This window comes from Channa argus, chromosome 11, assembly GCF_033026475.1.
Source record: "Channa argus isolate prfri chromosome 11, Channa argus male v1.0, whole genome shotgun sequence".
Classification (NCBI taxonomy): domain Eukaryota; kingdom Metazoa; phylum Chordata; class Actinopteri; order Anabantiformes; family Channidae; genus Channa; species Channa argus.
The window spans coordinates 14,788,024-14,809,346 of NC_090207.1; the positions used below are offsets into that span (position 1 = coordinate 14,788,024).

At 37.9% G+C, this 21,323-nt stretch overlaps 3 protein-coding genes across 4 annotated transcripts; all 3 read left to right on the plus strand.

Moving 5' to 3' along the window:
- Positions 1-232: 232 nt before the first annotated feature.
- slc2a11b (solute carrier family 2 member 11b) lies at positions 233-6,252 on the plus strand. Of its 2 annotated transcripts, none has more exons than XM_067521443.1 (12): positions 233-372; positions 2,318-2,416; positions 2,745-2,905; positions 2,992-3,116; positions 3,251-3,380; positions 3,500-3,648; positions 3,957-4,144; positions 4,285-4,395; positions 4,559-4,660; positions 4,779-4,854; positions 4,966-5,093; positions 5,205-6,252. In XM_067521443.1, exons 1-12 carry the CDS (start codon positions 334-336, stop codon positions 5,397-5,399), a joined length of 1,503 nt encoding a protein of 500 aa, XP_067377544.1. In that variant the 5' UTR covers positions 233-333; the 3' UTR covers positions 5,400-6,252. The 2 variants fall into 2 exon arrangements, with proteins under 2 accessions (XP_067377544.1, XP_067377543.1); XM_067521442.1 differs by lacking the exon at positions 233-372 and adding an exon at positions 1,539-2,198.
- A 1,758-nt stretch (positions 6,253-8,010) lies between these two features.
- rbm19 (RNA binding motif protein 19) lies at positions 8,011-15,330 on the plus strand. Its single transcript, XM_067520491.1, has 24 exons — positions 8,011-8,154; positions 8,246-8,428; positions 8,511-8,624; positions 8,903-8,944; positions 9,131-9,356; positions 9,756-10,015; positions 10,134-10,193; positions 10,295-10,373; positions 10,570-10,641; positions 10,869-11,078; positions 11,165-11,295; positions 11,453-11,580; positions 11,660-11,756; positions 12,081-12,191; positions 12,267-12,467; positions 12,559-12,628; positions 12,740-12,882; positions 13,000-13,060; positions 13,624-13,703; positions 13,795-13,850; positions 14,278-14,394; positions 14,488-14,593; positions 14,757-14,877; positions 14,981-15,330. The coding sequence occupies exons 1-24, from the start codon at positions 8,119-8,121 to the stop codon at positions 15,061-15,063; spliced, it is 2,787 nt and encodes a 928-aa protein (XP_067376592.1). The 5' UTR covers positions 8,011-8,118; the 3' UTR covers positions 15,064-15,330.
- Positions 15,331-15,450: 120 nt separating this feature from the next.
- Positions 15,451-20,444, plus strand: plbd2 (phospholipase B domain containing 2). The gene is made up of 12 exons (XM_067520492.1): positions 15,451-15,688; positions 16,727-16,820; positions 16,917-17,075; positions 17,173-17,273; positions 17,399-17,613; positions 18,059-18,153; positions 18,284-18,444; positions 18,724-18,819; positions 19,010-19,081; positions 19,180-19,332; positions 19,480-19,642; positions 19,799-20,444. Exons 1-12 carry the CDS (start codon positions 15,483-15,485, stop codon positions 19,967-19,969), a joined length of 1,686 nt encoding a protein of 561 aa, XP_067376593.1. The 5' UTR covers positions 15,451-15,482; the 3' UTR covers positions 19,970-20,444.
- The last annotated feature ends 879 nt before the right edge of the window (positions 20,445-21,323 follow it).

Genomic DNA, 21,323 nt, shown 5'->3' on the forward strand with positions numbered 1-21,323 from the left:
TGATGAATCACTGGATTTCACAAACTGGAAGCTATTTAGAACTGACTTCACTGCAATTGTCCAAAAGCATCAAGACAAATCAAGTGTCCTATTCATTATAGACAACAAAGGGTCAACATTAATTCCATATTTAGGTCAGTAATCCCTCTGTTACCCAAAGGCAAGCCTCAGTGCCATGCAGGAATGTGATTTAGGAAGTTAATGAGTCTCCTCCTGGAGCTGAGCTCACATACTGCACCTTACAATAGGCTGCTATTATGTAGGCGCTTGAACCAAAGTGGAACATCCATTATAAATGGTTTCTTTAAAAGTCGTTTTATCGCAGCTTCCGAAATGAACATTAGTGAGGGATCTGTGGAATCAAAGAAAGAGGTAAGTTTAAAAAATATTTACCCTGACTTGTGATATGTCTGCTGAATTAAGTTTGAAACATGTGTTTAGGGCTATTTAGGGAATTAAAGTTGGACATGGCAGTACAGTAGACCTTCATCCATGTAAAATGTTTTTTTCTGGAACCAATGAGAGAACCGTGAGTGAAAGTCACACTTTTTTAAAAAAAATTACAATCTCAACAGTGACAAATTTAATTATTTATTTATATGCTGTCAACTAGCATCAGTTTTTCCTTAATAGTTATCCAAATAGTTACTCACTGCTTTTCAGAAAAACAATTAATGAAGCCATTTAGCTTTTGAGACAGTTAAACTGGAAATGTGCTTTCTATATTATTCCATATTTTTTGAATGTTAGCTTGTTTTCTGTGATTATGTTTGAGATCCACATATTAAGTGTAATACGATCATATATTTAGGGCTATTTGTAAATAATGCAAAAATATATACTGTTTGAAAATAATGCAAATATGAATACTGTTGTCCCACTCTACCATTTTTAAATGCTTTAATTGCATTTAAATTAGTTGTAACATAGTTGGCTACACTTTCTATAAATATGCTCTAGTAAAATATGTACTTATATTGTAAATTCTAAACTTTTCATTTTATGTATGGCAGCCTATATTTTTTTAAGCATGCTCCAAATTATCATTGAAACAATGCACTGAAAGCATACTTTACAATACAGACACACTTCCATAATATCCTGCAGTCTCATTGTACTATATGTTTAAATTGAATTCGTTCTTGAATTGCTCTAAAAGCAAATTTTGCCTTGGGCAGGCTGTGAAAAAAAAAAACTTTGATTACTGCCTCAATAATAAAATAATAATCTTTATATTTAAAAAATGGTTTCAGGTTCTAAGTGGCTCAATGGGTAGAGCCATTAAGGTTCCGAGCCCGGATGAAATGGGTCCGTTCGGCAGAAACCCCTCAACAAAGCCCTAAAATAAAAGAATTTCATCAGCCCTGTGTATGGTGCACTTCATGAGTCTTGACCATTGGCTTTACTCTTCTTAATAAAGTGTTCTTTCGGACTGCAGCTTGCTGCACATCTTCACATCACTTTACTGCATGACTGTTCTCAGCTGCAGAAGGGGGTGCGGGTCAATCACAAAGCATGTGCATGACTCACACTAACTATGCAACAGGCCTATATGACACTTTCAGGACATTTTAGGTTTGTGGCTTATAAAAATGTGATTTGAAATATTGTCATATGTACCAACACAAATTACCCTTGTGTAAAGGGTAATTTGTGTAACTTTTCTCTGGCTGTAACACAGAGTAAACACATGATCTACTGTCCCGGACTTTCATCAGCAGTCACCTCGACTCCCCGCCTCCTTCACGGCTGTTTTGAACCATCGGATGCTCATATCTGAGCTGAATAAGCCTAAATGTACATGTACATAAATGTACATTTTACATAAGCTAAAAGCCTATAGGCTACTGTCCATTTTGCGCTGTAACATCTCCAAGCGTGTAAGTCAGATTTTTACTCATTTGAGTGACCTACTGTCCCCTGGAAAAATGAAAACGTTCCGCATTTAGCCTTTTGATGCAGCTGCAATGCCGTGAAATCTTGACAAACACGAAATAATTCTGTGCACCGCGTGGTTACTTTATAACAACTGACGGATTGTATCCTCCATGGAATAAACTCGTCTTCTCGTCCTCTGCGCACAAACGAGGCACAGTAGGCTATTGGAAAACAACATCAGCGACAATATGCCAAACGAATTTATGGAAGAATACCAACCTCTTCTTATTAAAGAAACCAAAGCTACAAAGGGGTCAAAGGTATGTGGATGAGTTAGGGTTTGATTTAAGAGATTGAAGCTGGGTCTGTGGGCCCAGTGAGATGTAGCTGTGAACATGTTTGTTTTGAAAACTCATCTTTCCCTCTGTTTCATTTGCAGCTTCCAAACAAATCACTTGTGCTGGCTGTTTGTGCTGCTTGCATAGGGGGGACCTTTCAGTATGGATATAATGTATCTGTCATCAATGCACCGACAATGGTGATAACCCAGGCTTTCACTAGATTTAACACTACACTACACATCTTTTATTTGCTAACAGTTGTGATAATGTTGCACAATATTTATACATAGATGAGTGAAGACTTTTACACTTAAGTTACAAACCTAACAAATTATGCTCAGTGGTATTTAGACATAAATCACATTTTCCATTACTGCTAACCAGAAAATCTCAAAAATTGTGATGTCTGGTAGTGATATTTTTCATGCACAATTAAATTTCCTAATCGTTTAAATGAGCGATTATCAATTTTTATTTCTCCTGCTGAATGTCTATTTTGTGTTGTTCCGTTTTTTTAATCTTCAGTACGTGCAAAATTTCATCAACCAAACCTGGAGGGAGCGTTATCAAACTGACATATCAGGAGGTGCTCTCACTCTTCTCTGGTCCACGATTGTATCTATGTTCACCTTAGGAGGATTCATAGGAGTAACTATCGGTGGGACGCTGTCTGTGAAGCTGGGGAGGTATGGACAAAAGTACACACTTGCAAAATGATTGCATTGACTTTTGTTTTCTGTGATAAAAATGTACCTTGTGGTTGTTTTCCCAGGAAAGGGACACTTTTGGCCAATAATATATTTGCAATAACGGCTGCACTGTTGATGGGCCTGAGTTACCCCACAGGAGTATTTGAATTACTCATCATTGGTCGTCTTCTTATTGGAATAAATGCAGGTAAGAATGCATTTTAAGAGATCATTTTATCGTTTGTAGAGATAAACACACAAGAGACCGTTACATTTTTAGGAATATTTTGTTGAAAATGTTGAATTTCTGACATGCAGAATTATCGGGTTTTATTTTGATAGGCATTGCCATCTGTGTTCAACCACTGTATTTGGGGGAAATAGCTCCGACTGCATTTCGTGGCGCCATGGGAATGGGAACCTCAATTTTCATCACTGGTGGGATCTTGACTGGACAAGTGATTGGTCTCAAGTAAATACTGGATATATTTGAACATCCTTAAACATTACTTTGTACTCTTTCACCAGAATCTCTGCACATGTTAAATGTTCTTTATCAGTCAAAAAACGTATTTCTGTGTGATATGACAGAGAGATCCTGGGCAAAGAAGAGTACTGGCCCATCCTGCTCTCTACCACATGTATCCCAGCTTTCCTACAGCTCCTGATCCTGCCCTGGTTCCCGGAGAGCCCACGTTACCTGCTCATTGACAAAGGGGACAGTGAGGGATGTAAGAAAGGTAAATTCACAGTGCTACAGCATTAACTTTTATTCCAAAATTGGTATGATTTTTATCATTGGCCTGCACAGATTCATTTAGCGTCAATTAGAAGGGTGAGGTTTCCCTCCCCTACCATGAAATCACCAGAGGCAGAGGCATTATTTTCATGGCTCTGTAGTTAAACATGCGATCTCTTTCTGGCATCGTCATAGTGATATAAAAACAAACTGGCATGACAGAAAATATTTTGGTAAGATTCTCAAAAAACGTACCCTGTAACCTGATTAGATGCAAACAGTAATCATCATGTGTTTTCCTGTGTCCAGCTCTGAAGCAACTGCATGGTATAGCTCACTGTGACAGTGAACAGGAAGATATTGAAAAAGAGAAGAATAATTTAGTTGGTGTCCAGGCCAAAAAACCCTGGGAGCTCTTGGCTGATCGCAGTGTACGCTGGCAACTTCTCACCATCATTTTTCTCAATGCTACGCAGCAGCTGAATGGCATCAATGCTGTATGTACACAAAGAATCTGAAACCGATTCTGTTCATCAGCAAGTTTAAACACTGAAAATCAACAATAATGACTTCTGAAAGACATTACAACATGTGTTCTTAATGATTAATTCCATTATCTTCTCTGTATTTCCCACAGATTTATTTCTATGCAGATTATGTGTTCAAACAGGCTGGTATTCCCCACGATAAAATACCCTATGCAACTGTCGGGACTGGTGCGTGCGAATGCATCACAGCTTTAACATGTGTAAGTATTAGTTTAATGTTAACACTAAAACTCAGAAGTTTTAAAATACTGTGGGACAGGATTTGACAGAACAAACTTGACAATCTTCCATGAAAGGTCAGAGTAAAACTGAGTGTTAGCCTGAAGATTCTTTTGGTCTTGTGATATCCCATGTGTCTCACAGGGTATGCTCATTGAAAGTCTGGGAAGAAAAGTGCTTATCACAGGGGGATACACACTGATGAGCATCTGCTGCATTTTATTCACGCTCACGCTCAGTTTTCAGGTAATTACCCTCAAGATCAATGCATACACAGTGTGCAACCGATGTATAATTACTGCTGCATTGCTACTCCTATTCCTATTTTGTGTTCACTTCTGTTGTGATATATCTCTTTTTGCAGAATTCCAGCCCAGCTGTTCCATATTTGAGCATGGCATGTGTTTTTGCTTTTATTCTGAGTTTTGGCTTAGGACCAGGTACAGTTGCTGACTTTTTAATAACTTTGTCATCCATCTAATTCTTTCCCCAGCTGCTGGTATGACACCATGGTTATAACTAACAGTGATTTGGTCTCTTCATCTGTAAAGGAGGCATAACTAACATCTTGAACACTGAATTATTCACACAAACCACGCGTCCAGCAGCGTACATGATCGCAGGGTCCGTGAACTGGTTCAGCTTCTTCTTCATCGGCCTGGTCTTTCCTTTTATTGTGGTAGGTCTCTAAACTGATTCACATGATCTTTGTCCACCTAGTAAACTTTGGAACAAGATTTAAAATTACAGTTGTTTGGAAGAGTGAGACTCTTGTGTTTTATTCTCACAGATTGGGCTGCAGCAATACTGTTTTCTGGTGTTCTTGGCTATCTCCTCCTTAGCAGCAATATACATTGCTCTTGTTGTTCCTGAAACCAAGAACAAGACCTTCCTTGAAATTCATAATGACTTCCAGTCATCAAACAACAGAAAGACCTGCAGTACTGATGGAGCAGGGACAAAGCTGTTATCAACGTCTATATGAGATGTTACTCATGACTCAGTGGTCGAGCAGTTAAATGTTTTATATGTCTTACAATTTTTATGCCACAGAAATGTCAACACACACAAACACACCGCAATAGATCAATTTTCACAATAGAAAATGTAGCATTCTTAGCAATAATACTGTAAATGATGGTGCCTTTAGCCCAAAAACATAAATCAAAGTGATCTTAATGTATGATATTTTGGTTTGAGAAATATTGGTTTTATAAGTGGTAATCTACTGAGATTTGTGAGAAAATTTCAATTTATTAAAAGTGTTTTATAGCAAATTACTTTTGTCATAGTTTGTGCTATTTTGGCTGCTTGATATTACATTTTTAATTAGCGGTCTTACTTTTTAGTACCATTTGACCTGGAGAACAATGTAATCATTGAAGTTTGGGAAAGGAGAAAAGGCTGCACACAGTATCTTGTGTGCAGTGTGATTATCATAAAATAACTAAATAATAGATATAATAGATATATTGTAATAAATAAAACTCAGAAGTACCATAAAATTTACCATAGAAGTTTAGATCAGATTAAGAGAAGAAACAGCATTATTGTAGTCTGCTCTGTAAATGTTGTCAGTTCCAAAAATATATTTAAGAAAAAATGTTTCTAAGTAAAATTGTTTGAGTTTGTACTTAAAGGTATAACCAAGCAAAGAGGGTGGCTTTAATCCTAATGGGAGCAATGGTATTGGCTCAAAGGTTGAACTCCTATAATAGGCATAACTTTGAAACTAAGTACAGTACAGAAGAGGAAAGTGTGACTAGATTAGATTTCTATATTTCATTGGAATTTATTTGGTTTCCAGCTGCTAAAACAGTTGAGTAAACACGTTGTATTTCAAGAGGGGATAAAAATCAAATAAAGCTTATCTGAGTTGAACACTGTCTCTGCTGTCTCCTCCAGTGACCGTGTTCAGTGCAATGGCTGACTTTAATTACTTGTTTCACTCAACAGGAAAAATGATGGCAAATGGTAAGTGCTCTGCACTTATTTAGCACTTTTCTATTGACTCTCCTATTGGCACTCAAAGCACTTTACTCTGCTTCTCATTCACCCATTCGCACATTGATGAGGGAGCTGCTATACAGCTGGCTAACACTCACCGGGAACAATTAAGTTGGGGTTCAGTGTCTTGCTCAAGGACACTTCGACATGTGACCGGAGGAGCCGAGGATCAAACCAACAACTGTGGGACTGGTGGACGACCGCTCTACCTTCCTGTACCACAGTCGCCCTGGCACTGGTTTTTGCTAATGCAACTTGTTAGAGATTTCTTTTTGAATCAGCTGCCTGAGTCACGAGTGCACAACAACACTTACATAACATATTTTAAGCTGCAATATAACAGAATTTCAGGTTGGTAACTGTGCATAACGACAATTGTTTGGGATAAGAAATGTACTTTAAGCTGCTTGCAAATGAAGCATTTAAAAATTAGGTCAGTAAAGGTTGCTTTTGAGGTTATCTTACAACTTAACTCTTGTTAAATGGTCTATGGTCTGCACTTATATGGTAGAATAGAAAATAATAAAAGTATATATTATACGCATAATAGTACTTTTCTACTTTATCAGTACTCAAAGGACACTCATTCAACCACACACACACACACACACACACACACACACACACACACACACACACACACACACACACACTTGGCATCTACTTTACAACAATGCATGATAGTCTAAATTAAGGTCATACTTAAATTCCTAGCTTAAATAATTAACCAAAACTGCCAAATATATACAGTAAAAAAAAGCTCAGTGGCTTTTGGCTTGTCCCATCACTGTCACGACAGTGGAACGTGTTCCACACATTGATTTGGCATGTGTTTTTACATCGGAGGCCACATCCCTTCCTTTTTTTATCATCGCTTGGGACTGGCACCAAGTTGACCCTTGGTGGCTGGGCAGGACCACACCTGGTGGGGTGGGATTCCCACCCCCAGCCTTCTGCATCCCAACCCAATACTCTATCACTGCGCTCACAGGCCCCAGAGTATTTCACAGAGGAGAAAAAAACTTTTAAACTTTTAATGAGTTAAATCGGATGGTTTGTTTTAAGATTTAAAGTGGAGCAATGTCAAATGCTGTAATGAACTGTATGACTGGATACGTGTTTAGTAGGACAACATTCTGGTGTTTTCCCCATTCTTCTACAAATCTGCTGCTGCATTTCCAATCCAGCAAACAACAGCTAAGCAAGAAAGTCCCTCACTACTGTTTAACTCATATTGTTGTTGTAGTATGTCATTGTAAGGGGGTCAGGGCAGGGTACACACTGGACAGGTCACCAGTCTATCTCAGGGCGAACACAGGGAGACATACACAGACAGACAACTATTCATACCTACAGGAAATTCAGAGTCTCCAATTAACCTAACATGCATGTCTTTGAACTGTGGGAGGAAACTGGAGTAGCTGTGCTCTAGCTCTAGCTGTGAGACGCTACAATAACCATTCCTCCACCATGCTGCATCATCAACATGATTATGTTATTAAAAAAATAACTAAAAATACTAAATAAGTCACTCGTACAGAGGAGGGCGCTATTGGAACCAACCGGTGCCAAAACTAAGACGAAGAAGAATGTCCTGTTGGCCAATATGGCGACTTAGAGAGAAGTCCATGCTCGTCTGTTGACAATTATTTAAAACACGAGCTCATACTGTATAAGGGGAATTACAGGTAAAAACAATGTCGAGACTCATCGTTAAAAACCTCCCTAACGGGGTAAGAGACTCCTTCGATTATCAGCAGATAATAAAAGTTGTATTTTGTTTGAGTCCAAATGAAAATGTGTTTTTGTTTATTTTATGTGCAGATGAAGGAGGACCGGTTCAGGTCCATGTTTGCTGCCTTTGGCACCGTAACGGACTGCGCTCTGAAGTTCACCAAGGACGGCAAGTTCCGCAAGTTCGGCTTCGTGGGTTTCAAAGCCGAGGAAGATGCGAATAGAGCTCTGAAACATTTCAACAAGAGCTTCGTGGACACATCCAGAGTCACGGTGTGGGTTCGGTCCTCGCCTCTGTTGTGGACATTATCGCTATTTTCTCTTTATGTGAATCTGTGGTTGTGATTAATTCTAGGTGGAGATGTGTAAAGCGTTTGGAGACCCCAGTAAAGCCCGAGCCTGGAGCAAACACACTCAGAGCTCAGGCCAGGGCAAAGTCTCTACTCCTCCTGACTCTGACAACAAAAAGGTACCTGCAATGTCAAAACATCTGGGTGTGACACTGGGGAGCAATGACATGGAAGAGCCAGCTTTAAGTCTGGAGAGAAAAAACAACAAAGCACCACGCTCCAGTTTACTATGGTTTTATTAAACCCTATCAAAAACTAATTATTACAAACTGCTCACAACATTTTTCTTTCTTCTGATGCTGTGTAAATATTCATAACATATTCAGTTGATTTAGAATAGAACACGTTTTGTAGTGTTGTGTCTTTGGGAAAAGAAGATGTTTGTTTGTGTCTCCAGAAAAAGAAGCAGAAAAAGGAAACCAAAGCTACTCTAGAAAACGTAAGTACATGCAACCTCAGTGGCTCGATTGTGGTATCTGCTATTAAATGTCAATTACAGGAGATCTGAAATGTTTGGAGTATAAAACCTAAAAATGTTTATGGATCATATTCTTTTTTGGTTATTCTTTAATAAAATAGTTACTGAGTTTGTGTTAATTTTTTTGACATTCTTTTCTAATTTTAGCTGGATGAGGACCAGGGGTTCAAGGAGTTTCTGTCTGTACATCAGAATCGAAGCCAAGTGCCAACATGGGCAAATGACACTCTGCAGCAAACAGCTGATCCTGACAGTGGACTCACAGAGAGTCAAAGCAAGACAAAGAGGAAGCCTGCATCAGATGATTATCTTAACTTTGACTCAGATGAGTCAGAAGATGAAGATGAGGAAGAAGAATGTGATGAAGATAAAGGTTGGTAATAGTTGGTCCTTCTTAATGTGGGTGGATGGAAGCTGTTTTCTGATTTAGTCTTGGCTGTGTGAGAGTCTGGGGAGAAAATGGTAATGTGTATACATTTGCCATGAACCAGGCACTTTATCCTAGTACATTTGACTTTTTCATGGTACCCAATGTCATAAAATGTTCACTAGTTCAGTAGTAGTACTGGAAAAAGTTTGAATTTACTGTGTCATTTAGGGAGCAGTAGTTTTTTCACTTTAGCCTCCAGATCTATTTATCCTTTTAAAAGGTGCAGCTCCTGAAATGTGATGAATTTATGTATGTAACACAAAATAAAAGAATCTCAAACATAATAAAATAAATAACATTGTACGATTGGTTTAAATTATACTGGCATGTTATTGCTTGCAGGTGCCATTAAAGAAGCACTGAAGTCTGGCTTGTCAGATATGGAGTACCTGCGCTCCAAGGTGGCACAGACAGTGGGCACCCTAGAGGAGAGTGAAGGGAAAGATGATGGTGAAGGTCGTAATGATGAGGGTAATAGTCCTGTGCAGCCCACAGATAGTGCTTATGAGAGTGGAGACAGAGACGGCATCACTAAGACCAAAACTTCAACTTTGTCGGAGGACGAAAAACAAAGCAAAGTAAAGAAAACTGGGAAACAAGAGGTGACTGTTCTAAGAGAAATGTATACTTTAAAAAATGACTGTCTTGTACACCATGTAAATTTTTTTAGTTTGTATTTGTAATGGGGTAACACATGGGGGTGCCGTGTGTTTGTTGCAGACAGAGTCGGTGACAGAGTTCACTGTGAAGCTAAGAGGAGCCCCGTTCACTGTTAAAGAGGTGAGCAAACAAGAGATTAGTGATTTCAGATGTGCTTTGTTGATATTGTGCTAGTTCACTGTATTTGTGACATCAAGCTAATTTTTTTATGTCATCACTAGCAACAAATTCGAGAGTTTATGACTCCACTTAAGCCTGCGGCAATCAGGATAGGAAAGAACGAAAGTGGAAATAGGACAGGTATGTTGAGGAAAGCATTTTAATGTGTGCTTCAGGTCTTTTTCTCAGCATACTGTATGCTAACAATATTTTATAGGCTCTGTGTGCTGTATATTATACAATTTATGTGATACCTCAATCACCTATATGCACTGTGTATGTCTGTATAAACTGTTGACTGGCCCGTGTATAATCATGTTTCCTTTGTGTGTTATAGGTTATGTATATGTGGACTTGCACTCTGAAGAAGAGGTGGAAAAGGCCTTGAAGAAGACTAAAGACTACATAGGTAACATGAGTTTTATTCTAATTCCAGTATATGTTAGGAGCAATCTTCTTTTGGCTCCTCTGAAACCATTTTTATTTTGTAACTTCTAAGATAACCACAGTAGAGTAAAATAAAATATATTAAGGAGCTTAAAGCTGTTATATGTGGTTTCTCCTTATCTCCCTGCACCACTGTATGTAATAGTTGTCTCAGTTAAAAAAAAACGTGCTTTCTCTCTTTGCTTTCAGGTGGGCGTTACATTGAGGTCTTCCGTGTCGATGCCACTGGGGGTAAGGGGAAGAGGGACAGAAAAGCCAAAGAAATTGACAGAAATTTCACCAGAAAGCCCAAAGAGGATGAGGAGGAGGAAGACGTGGCCGAATCTGGTCGACTATTCATCAGAAACCTTCCTTACACCTGCACAGAGGAAGAGGTCAAAGAGCTGTTTTCTAAACATGGTAAGTATAAAACATATACACAAGCTTTGAATATTCACTTTGTACATTTACTCCTGTCCGTGTTTAATATGACTTGATCTTTATAGGTCCTTTATCTGAGGTGCTCTTCCCAATTGACAACTTAACCAAGAGACCTAAAGGATTTGCTTTTGTAACCTACATGATACCAGAGAATGCCGTCACAGCTCTGGCTCAGCTGGATGGACATATATTTCAGGTATTTGAACTCTCACTGATATTCAAGTTATGTCTGTGCTTTGTACAGTATCATATATGGCTGCACCATACAAAAGATGTGTTTATTGATCTCTCAGCTTAGTTGTGCATCTTGATTTAAAAGGTGAATTGTTGGTAATCCTTTTTAATTAATTTAGGGCAGGATGCTTCACTTGCTTCCCTCCACTGTGAAGAAGGAAAAGACTGAATCCGCAGATGCTGGTGGTCCTGGATCTTCCTCTTACAAACGGCAAAAAGATGCTAAAAACAAAGCTTCAAGTTCCAGGTATGTATGATCTTATTAATACTCTGCTTTTTTTGTGTTTTTCTGTAAGTTTACACTCCATCTTTCTTGTTCTTTCCAGTTCACATAACTGGAACTCGCTGTTTCTCGGCACGAGTGCTGTGGCAGATGCCATTGCTGAAAAATACAACACGACAAAGAGCCGAGTCCTTGACCATGTAAGTGACATAACATCCTGTTCGTCTCCCCCAACATACACTCACTGGCCATGTCTTTAGTTACAGCAGTACAACCACAAATTCCTTTTAGAAGGTTATAATTTTGTCAGTTTCTAAGTTGAAACTATCAAAAAGTTGATAATTCTAGTATGTGTTAATTGTTGAGGTCATAGTGAGTGGTGGATTTGTACTTAAATGCATTATAGTGTTTTGGTCATTCTATTTAAATAGATAGTAAGTGTATTTTTCAGCCACAGCACCATGTTAATTTTGAAGCATGATATAGATTGAGCATTTGTCTGTGGTCCCTTCAATGTTCTGCAGGAATCAAATGGAAGTGTGGCAGTGAGGATGGCTCTAGGAGAGACGGAGATTGTCCAAGAGACTCGACAGTTCCTGCTCGACAATGGAGTCAGTCTAGATTCCTTTAGTCAAGTAAGTTTATTAGAAACTCCTCTTCACTTAAAGCTAAATTCTATAAATGCTTAATCTGGTTACATCTTATTCCAGGCAGCAGCAGAGAGGAGTACAACTGTGATCCTGGTGAAAAACCTTCCAGCTGGTGTGATTGTGTCAGAGCTAGAGACGCTCTTTTCATCTCAGGGCTCAATGGGCCGAGTGCTGCTGCCACCTTCAGGGCTCACTGCTATTGTCGAGTTCCTGGAGCCAACTGAAGCAAAACGAGCCTTCACAAGACTGGCTTATAGTAAGGTGTGTGTAACTGTTCACCTTCAATAGTCAGCCATATAGTATGCATTGATTGGGGACAGTAATGACTTGTATTTGTCACCGAAAACCCTAGTTCCATCATGTCCCGCTGTATTTGGAGTGGGCACCTGCTGGGGTGTTTGTGGCAGCCAATCCAGAACTAGGTAAAATCAATCAAATGTTTCTAAACTTAAGACATTTTTTTAAAGTTTAGCATTTTTTGACATAAAGGGGATAATATGAATAAACAGAATTTGTATTCGAACAATTATTAGACAAAGCGGTTAAAGTGAAAGAGGAAAGGAAGGAGGAGGTGCAGGAAGAAGAAGAAGAAGAAGAGGAGGAGGAATCTGCACCAGGTTCCACACTCTTCCTTAAGAATCTTAATTTCAGCACGACAGAGGAGAAACTCCAAGAGGTAGGTCAATTCATATATTCAGTTATACCTTCAGTTATTATTAATATATTTTTGCAGATATTAAGATTTGATTACAGACTTTATGTTATTTAATATTTTTTTCTTTATTTGTCGCAGACATTCTCCAAATGTGGCAAGGTCAAATCCTGCACCATCTCCAAAAAGAAAGATAAAACTGGTATCTATCTATCTATCTATATCTATATCTATATATCTATATCTATATCTATATCTATATCTATCTCTCTCTCTCTCTCTCTCTCTCTCTCCTTCTCTATATATATATATATATTTTATATGGGTTTCATTGGGGAGAGCTTTTCTGAGCATCACTTCATTGGCTACTTTTTTATTGTTGAACTTATAATAAAAACTAAGCTGTTATTGTTAATCCATGATTGTTGCACTTCGTGGTTGAGAAAATATTTAGTTTTGTAGATGTATAGATATGCCAAACTTATTTCAGTTATTTCATTGATTATACGCATTTTCTAGAGCTCCTGTCACAAATTAGTGAAGTTTTGACTAGATAGTGAGACAAACTACAAATGAAAGTAAACTCGCAAAAGACACTTAATCAGCTGTGCTATTATATTGTCATCAAAAATCTGATTACAGATAAAGAGTGCTGCTAGTTTCATCCCACGCACTGTTTCTTTAAAAACATTGTGTTCTGTTAGAAGCAAATATTTCTCTATATATGTCCAGTATTGTTGTCATGCTTGTTGTTTTAACTTCCAGGCAAGCTATTGTCCATGGGCTATGGTTTTCTCCAGTATCAGACAGCAGAAGGAGCACAGAAGGCCCTGAGGCAGCTACAGGTAGCATTACCAGTTCCTCATAAAAACTTTGAAAAACCTCCACATCTTGTTTCTTAGCTAATGTGTATTATCTCTCTCAAACCTTCACCAGCACTGCATTGTGGATGATCACCAGTTAGAGCTGAGGATATCTGAGAGAGCCACAAGGTAAGATGTGCAAAGGAGATTTGCTGTGAATTGTGATTATTAAGTTGTGTTTTATTATTGAATTCACAAGGACATGTCTGGAAACACGAATCTATTTTGAAAAAAGGTTCAAGTGTCTTTAAACATAAAGTAGTAATGATACAGGAAGTAGCTAATTTGTTTAGGCATCTACATCTGCTCCAAGCATCACAGTTTCCCTTAAACATGAAACTCCACAGAGGGAATCTACCTGCCATGTCTGGCTGATATAAAATACAAAATATTTGAATTATAATTGGCTGAAATGGTCATGAACATTTTTAGTTATTGATAAAAATATATTCAATATCACCAAACAAATATAATATAACATTTTAAAAGTTGCAGTTTGGCAGGTAATCTTCACTAATTTTGTCCCTACTCTTCCAATGTTTTCCCCTGTGTTCAGAACTACTCAGGTTTTGCACAAGAAGAAGCAAGTCGAGAAGAAGCAAAGAGGATCAAAGATCCTTGTGCGAAACGTTCCCTTCCAGGCCACTGTCAGAGAAATTCGAGAACTCTTCTGGTAGCTATGTACACACGGCTGTTTTCTATTTACTCTATTGAGTGGAGAAAGTTGATTTACTAATGCAATGATTTTATTCTTCTGTCCTTTCAGTACCTTTGGAGAATTAAAGACTGTCCGTCTTCCAAAGAAAGCAGCTGGTTCAGGGAATCATAGAGGCTTTGGTTTTGTTGATTTCCTCACCAAACAGGATGCTAAGGTTTGTGTTATTTTAGGTAATACATCTGTACAGTAGTAGTGTTTCAGTATCGGTGCATCAGAGCCATAGTTATGGCATAAGAAGTTTTCTTGTGCAAACACTATAGTATGCTATAAAATATTGTGCTGTAATTAGAAATCCTGCGCTTCTATTTCCTTTGTAGAAAGCATTTGCTGCATTGTGCCACAGCACACATCTGTACGGGAGACGTCTTGTGCTGGAGTGGGCTGATGCTGAGGAAACAGTAGAGACACTACGACGGAAAACAGCCGAACATTTTCACGGTAAAAGTATTACATTTTTACCAAACATACCGAATATTTTCCTTCATATGCAATCAATTATTTATTAATTATATTCTTACATCTAATTCATTTTCCATGTCAGTGGCCGCTAAAAAGCAGAGAAAGGCAGAGGTTTTGGAGGGAATTCTGGAAACAATGGAAACTGAAGGAGGCGTAGAGGACTGAGTTCCCTGAGCTGCTCACCCTGGATTTGGACAAACCAGTTCTCCTGTGTTTCTGTCTGAACTGGAATGTAAATGAAATATGGGCCGGAATGGTACAAGATATAAGAATAAGAAAAACTTATGATACGTTTACTGTCAATTTAATTATGATGAAAAACAACTAAACTTCTGCATTTCTTACGTCACACATTTTTGTATGGAGTGATCAACCTTAAAGAAACATAATTGTTGTCATTTTTTTACATAAAATTTGTTTTCATTATTTTAAAAAAAGGGTCATGTGTCATGTTTGTGTGATGAATGGTCATATTGAGCAACGCAAAATAGGTTAAAGAAGTAGTCTTTTATTTTGAAAACATACGACGATATATGTTCAGGTGACCGTTTATCAGCGACGTCATGTGACTTGTTCGTGCAAACATGGCGTCCCGGCCAATTAAGTCGTCTGTTGTTGGAAGTTTTACAATCGTTACAAATGTTTTAACCGGTTTGTGCTTTTTATGTGTGCGAGCTGACATACAAAGCGCTGTCATTGACAAAAAAACCGGACAGCTGTCTGTCCTGGAAGGATATCAAGAAGATTTTGTAGCTTGGGCAAATTTCAGCGATGACATTAAAACATCAGGGTGAGTTAACGTTAATGTGTCGTTTAACTTTAGCTCTTCCGCTTTTGCCTTTGTTATTAGTGTAAGTTGAAAAATGTTGACACGTTTTTCACATGCGAAAATATTTTCTAATTGCAGGAAAACATTGTCTTTACAAATTTTAAATAAATTAGGGTTAAATAAATGCTGACATTTACTTGACCCATGAGTCAATTCGTAATAACTGTTTACAGTTAATACGTCTTAAGGTCGAAATATTGTCTTTTTATTTTTTCAACGCCTAATGTGATATAGATTCCATTATATTACATTTAGATTTACATAACTAAGGAAAAAATAAGACATCTCTTCAGATGCAGGAACCAGAAAATGTTTGGGATTGATAAATTGCCTAAGAAGTTGTTCATCCAAATGTTTTGATTTAATTACTGTTGTTTGCTTAACTTGTATAATCACTTCAGCTCTTTAACCTAATCAGCAGACAGCAGAAATGAAACTCGTGACAGGAACTGTATGGGTAACCAAAGGCTACCCAGATTAGTGGGTCTTGAAGTAAATAAAGAAACTGAGAAAATCATTTTAAAATCACACAATAACACCACATAATATCTGAGCTTTATCATATTATAAAGTAGAGAATAAAGACAAATCAATACACAAGCTTCAATCCATGTCAAGTTTCTGGCCATGTTTGGTTTTCAGAAAGGAAGTGGAAAAATGCAAAACCCCACAAAAATCCATTATCCAAACCACTTATCCTGGCAAGGGTCAAATGGGGCCTGGAGCCTGTCATCGGGCTAGATGAGGGGTTCAAATACACACCTACAGGAAAATTAGAGTCACCAATTAATCTGGACTATGAGAGAGAAGTGGCGCTGGAGTGGTTAGTGCCACCACCATGTAGCACTCTGCTAACTCCTGCACCTGCGCATAATCAGTAATTATATAGTTTCAGTGCTGCAGATATATAAAACAAATAACCTAAATTTAAAATCTCTTGAACCTGTACAGTAATAACATTTCATTTTCTTCACTGGTTCACACATGCTCTCTTTTTAGTTGGTCCTTCTTGGAGATTACTACCAGCAATAAGTACAATGACAGTATCCAGGCTTATGCTGCTGGTGCAGTGGAGGCTGCAGTCACATCCCAGGTCAGCCTAAATCTACATTCTATCACTCTGTAGTTTTCAATGGGCTTCAGGTCACTGAAAGTTTTATTTATTCACTTTACACTGGATATGTTTTAGCTCATCTATAAGCACTGGATCAACACTCTGATGAATTACTGTGGGCCCTTCTCGAGTCAGACCAGTTACTGTGAGCGTCTTAAGGATTTCATCGCAACCAACATGCAGTGGGTTCAGGAACAAATAAAGAAGCAGCCAAGTTCCCCTTACTGGCACCAGGTAATTGATAAGCATTTATAAGATAAATGCAATCCATTACAGTGAAACAGGTTTTAAAACGGGAAAATATGTTTCACATTGTGTTTTTTCTGATCAGGTGCAACTGGCACTGTTGCAGTTGAAAGGCCTAGAGGACAGTTACAATGGTGAGCTGTCATTTCCGACAGGGACGTTTTCTTTAGACCCACTTGGCTTCTTGTAAGTGGTTATCTTTATTATCTTTATTTATTGATTGATTGATTTAAGATATTAACATTTTTCTTCTCTCAATCTGATGTCACAATTGTTATTTCAAATTCTCCACTGATACTTTATCCAATCAGACTTTTCCAACTGGGTGGGGATCTTGAGGACTTAGAATCTGCTCTGAACAAATCCAGCAAAACTCGACCTGTTGGATCTGGTTCCTGCTCTGCTCTCATTAAGCTGCTCCCAAACAATAAGGAACTGCTGGTGTCACATGACACTTGGAACAACTACCAGTCAATGCTGCGCATCATGAAGAAATACATCTTTGCCTATAAAGTTTCTCCTTTAGGTAGTACACTGACACAAGTGTGTCTTCTGTTCATCATTGCGCCTGTTCTAGAGTTTCCTTTTATTAACAGTAGAACTGAGATAGTTAAAAATTTTGGAATAGTGTTTTCTTGATGTGTTCATCAATATCATCAATAAAGTAATTATGAAACTATAGCACATTAGCATGGCTTAGCATAAAAAGTTGGGCAAACAGCTGTACATATTGCATCTGGCTATCACTTCATATTTACCTTCTATACACAATAATGGTGTTCATCTTATAATTTTAATTTGTAACTTTAAGCAAAAAGTGAATATATTCACCAGAATATCAACTCTTCCTTTAAACTATATATTTTTCATATTTCCACACTTAAAAGCCCCGGCAATGGACTGGCTCTGTTGATGGTGTCTATGAACACTAGTCAGTTTGATTATGTTTTGTGCTTTTGATATTTTCTCAGACAATCGCCCTCTTCCTGGAGGAACTCAGGCCTTTTCATCTTACCCAGGGTCTATCTTCTCCGGAGATGACTTTTATATCCTAAGTAGTGGCCTGGTGAGAACTCTTAGTTCTAAGTACAACAGAATTGAGTGTTATACATTTAAAGGAATGCATTTCAGAATTCAAACGTGTTAGTGTTTTATTACATTAGGTTTTCTGTTCCTAATCTGTTTTTTGTCTGCAGGTTACATTGGAAACCACCATTGGCAACAGTAATCCTTTACTCTGGAAGTTTGTTCAGCCCACAGGAACCGTCATGGAGTGGCTGAGGAACATCGTGGCTAATCGACTAGCTGCTACCGGCAAAGAGTGGGCAGAAATATTTAGCACGTACAACAGTGGAACGTGAGTTTCATATGCTCAAAGGAAATTGGTTCTTGTTACTTTTTAAATAAGAGTATCAACACTTAAAAAAATAAATAATCCTCTGTTGTCTGCTGTTTTTTGTCTTCTGCTTAAAATTCCTAGTGATAAGAATATATTTTGCTTGACTTTAAACTGACGTGGATTATTGGTGAGAAGTCAGTTGGATGATGCAGCTGTAATGGGGCCATTGGGCTGAGTGTTTTGTAATAAACACTGTATACATTATTATGATTGTGTTTGTGTATGTTTGATTTGTAGGTATAACAACCAGTGGATGATTGTAGACTATAACCACTTCACCCCAGGAAAGACTGACATTAAAGAAGAGCTCTTTGTTGTGTTGGAGCAGATTCCGTAAGTATTTTCATTGAATTGTGTGTGTGTGTGAGTGAGTGAGAGAGAAAAAGAAGCAACTGTAATGCACTTTGGAATAAAGGTACTTTATAGGTATAGAGCATTTACTGATGTCATATAGTTGCAAATTACTTTTAACCCTATTACAATTGATTCACTTTAAGTAAATGCTTACATTTCTTTCCTGCAGGGGACTCATTGTTTACGCTGATAAAACTCAGGAACTAATGGAGAAAGGATACTGGGCAAGTTACAACATACCGTAAGTATCCATTTTGCGAACAGTATATTTTATGCAAACTTATTTGTTTGTTCATTGATAAACATTTTTTTGTTAAATTATGCTCATATCATATGTAGGTACTATGTGGACATATTCAACGCCAGTGGCTGCAGTGAACTGGTTGAGAAGTTTGGTCCATGGTTCTCTCTTGACCAGAATCCTCGGGCTCAAATCTTCAGAAGAAACCAGACAGATGTCACAGATGTGGACTCAATGGTCCGCCTTATGAGGTAAGCATGTGTGATGCACATTTTTTCATTGTTGCAGATTGAAGTACATATATAGTACAAACAAACCTTAGCCCCTTAGATTTTATATTTTTATAGGCTGATGACTAAAATATAATTTTACTTATAAAATGAAGTGTGTCAATACAGGTATAATAACTTTAAAGAAGACCCATTGTCAAAATGTGATGGTTGTGACCCACCTGCGAATGGGGAGAATGCAATTTCAGCCCGTTCAGACCTAAACCCAGCTAATGGAACATATCCCTTTGGTGCCTTAAGGCAGAGACCTCATGGGGGAACAGACATGAAGGTTTTTATTTTTCTCATTACGTTTCTTGCCTTCACCCTCACTTTCTCATCATACTGCACAAATCCTTTCTGTGTGTTTCCCTCACGTGCAACTGACCGTGTCGCATTATGTTGTTTGCTATTGCCTATCTTATTCATTGTGTGCATTATTGTGCAGATGACTTCTTATGAGATGTTCCAAGATTATGGGATGATGGCAGTGAGTGGGCCAACCTGGGACCAGGTGCCAGCCTTCCAGTGGACCACTTCCCCTTACAAAGACTTGGAGCACATGGGTCACCCTGACATTTGGGCATTCAAGCCTATAAAAGTCAGATGGACTCCCTAATTTTTATTACATTTAATACAAGTAACATGATCAATGTATTTGCTGCCAGCTGTGTTGTTTGAGGTTTTGAAAAAGGGAAATGATACTTAAATAGCGTGATATGACCTTTACAAACAAAACAGTTATGGTGCTGATTCTTAGGAAAGTGTTGATGATTTTCTAGAGGTATTCCAATATGACACTATTTCCATAATTAAAGTGCTGAAGATATTGTATAGCTTGAAATGTGGAGCAATATGACCAACAACATAACAGCCTTACAGTTCTAAAGTAGAATCTTCTACATTAGATTATATCTGGAGGCTTAAAGCGTTATTACAGTTGTAATATGATTTCACAGATTTGAAGAAATCGGCAAGTATTATTATTGACTGAACAGTAAAATCAAATGTGTAGATCAAGTATTAAACTAGTTTTGAGTTATTTTGTGTTTTCTGTTCTATTTTTAATTGCTAAATAAACAGTGTTTATTGTTGCATGTTTCTAATATTTTGTAATATTACAGATTTTTAACATGGTCATCACATTTCAAGTCTTGTGTTCTGCTCATGACAATGTACACTCTAAAACAATATAATTTGTAACAAAACAGTCTAGTTACTTACATATTGAATAACATAAAAAAGGAGCTGAAAAAAAATGTGAAAAAAATCTTTCCTGCCTCTGAATCAGAACCTATGTAATTAAGCCTTGTAAAGACATGTGGTCTGTCCATCTGGAAAGTAAGTGAGTGGAACTACTTACATAAAATGTCATTCAAAAGCCTTGTCCCCTTCAGGGGTCAACACAGCAGAACATATTCCACACATCTACTTTGCATTAGTGGATTTTTCTTTTTACGCCAGATCCCCTTCCTGCCGCAACCCTCCCATTTTATCCAGGCTTGGTGGCTCTTGGGGGGCTGGGCGATTTTATACCAATGCTCAAATAAGTTTTGTTGTCAGTTTCATATTTTCTAATATTCTGTCTCTACCTTTATTTAGAACAGAAAAATAGTTAAAAGATCCTTTAAGTCATTCTTTAGTGAATTCTACAGTAGCATGAAGTCACTACCAACAAGAATAATGTAGGTCGGATTTTTCAAATTCAACCAGTGCAACAAGAATGTAAGGGACAGGGACAGATCAACAAAAGGCTGTACACCCCAAATCGTCAGGAGAGTGTTATTGTTGCCATTGCACATGTAGTCAGCTTTTCACGTGATAATTTATGTTATACTCTGGTCATACTTCCTAGTCTCCCTCCCTTACTAACGTCACACCATGTGAGTTTTTAAAAATACCGTGAAAGTAACATTTATCTATGCCAGAGCCACCGTCTGTGCTGTTTTGAATCCTAAAATACACCAAACTTT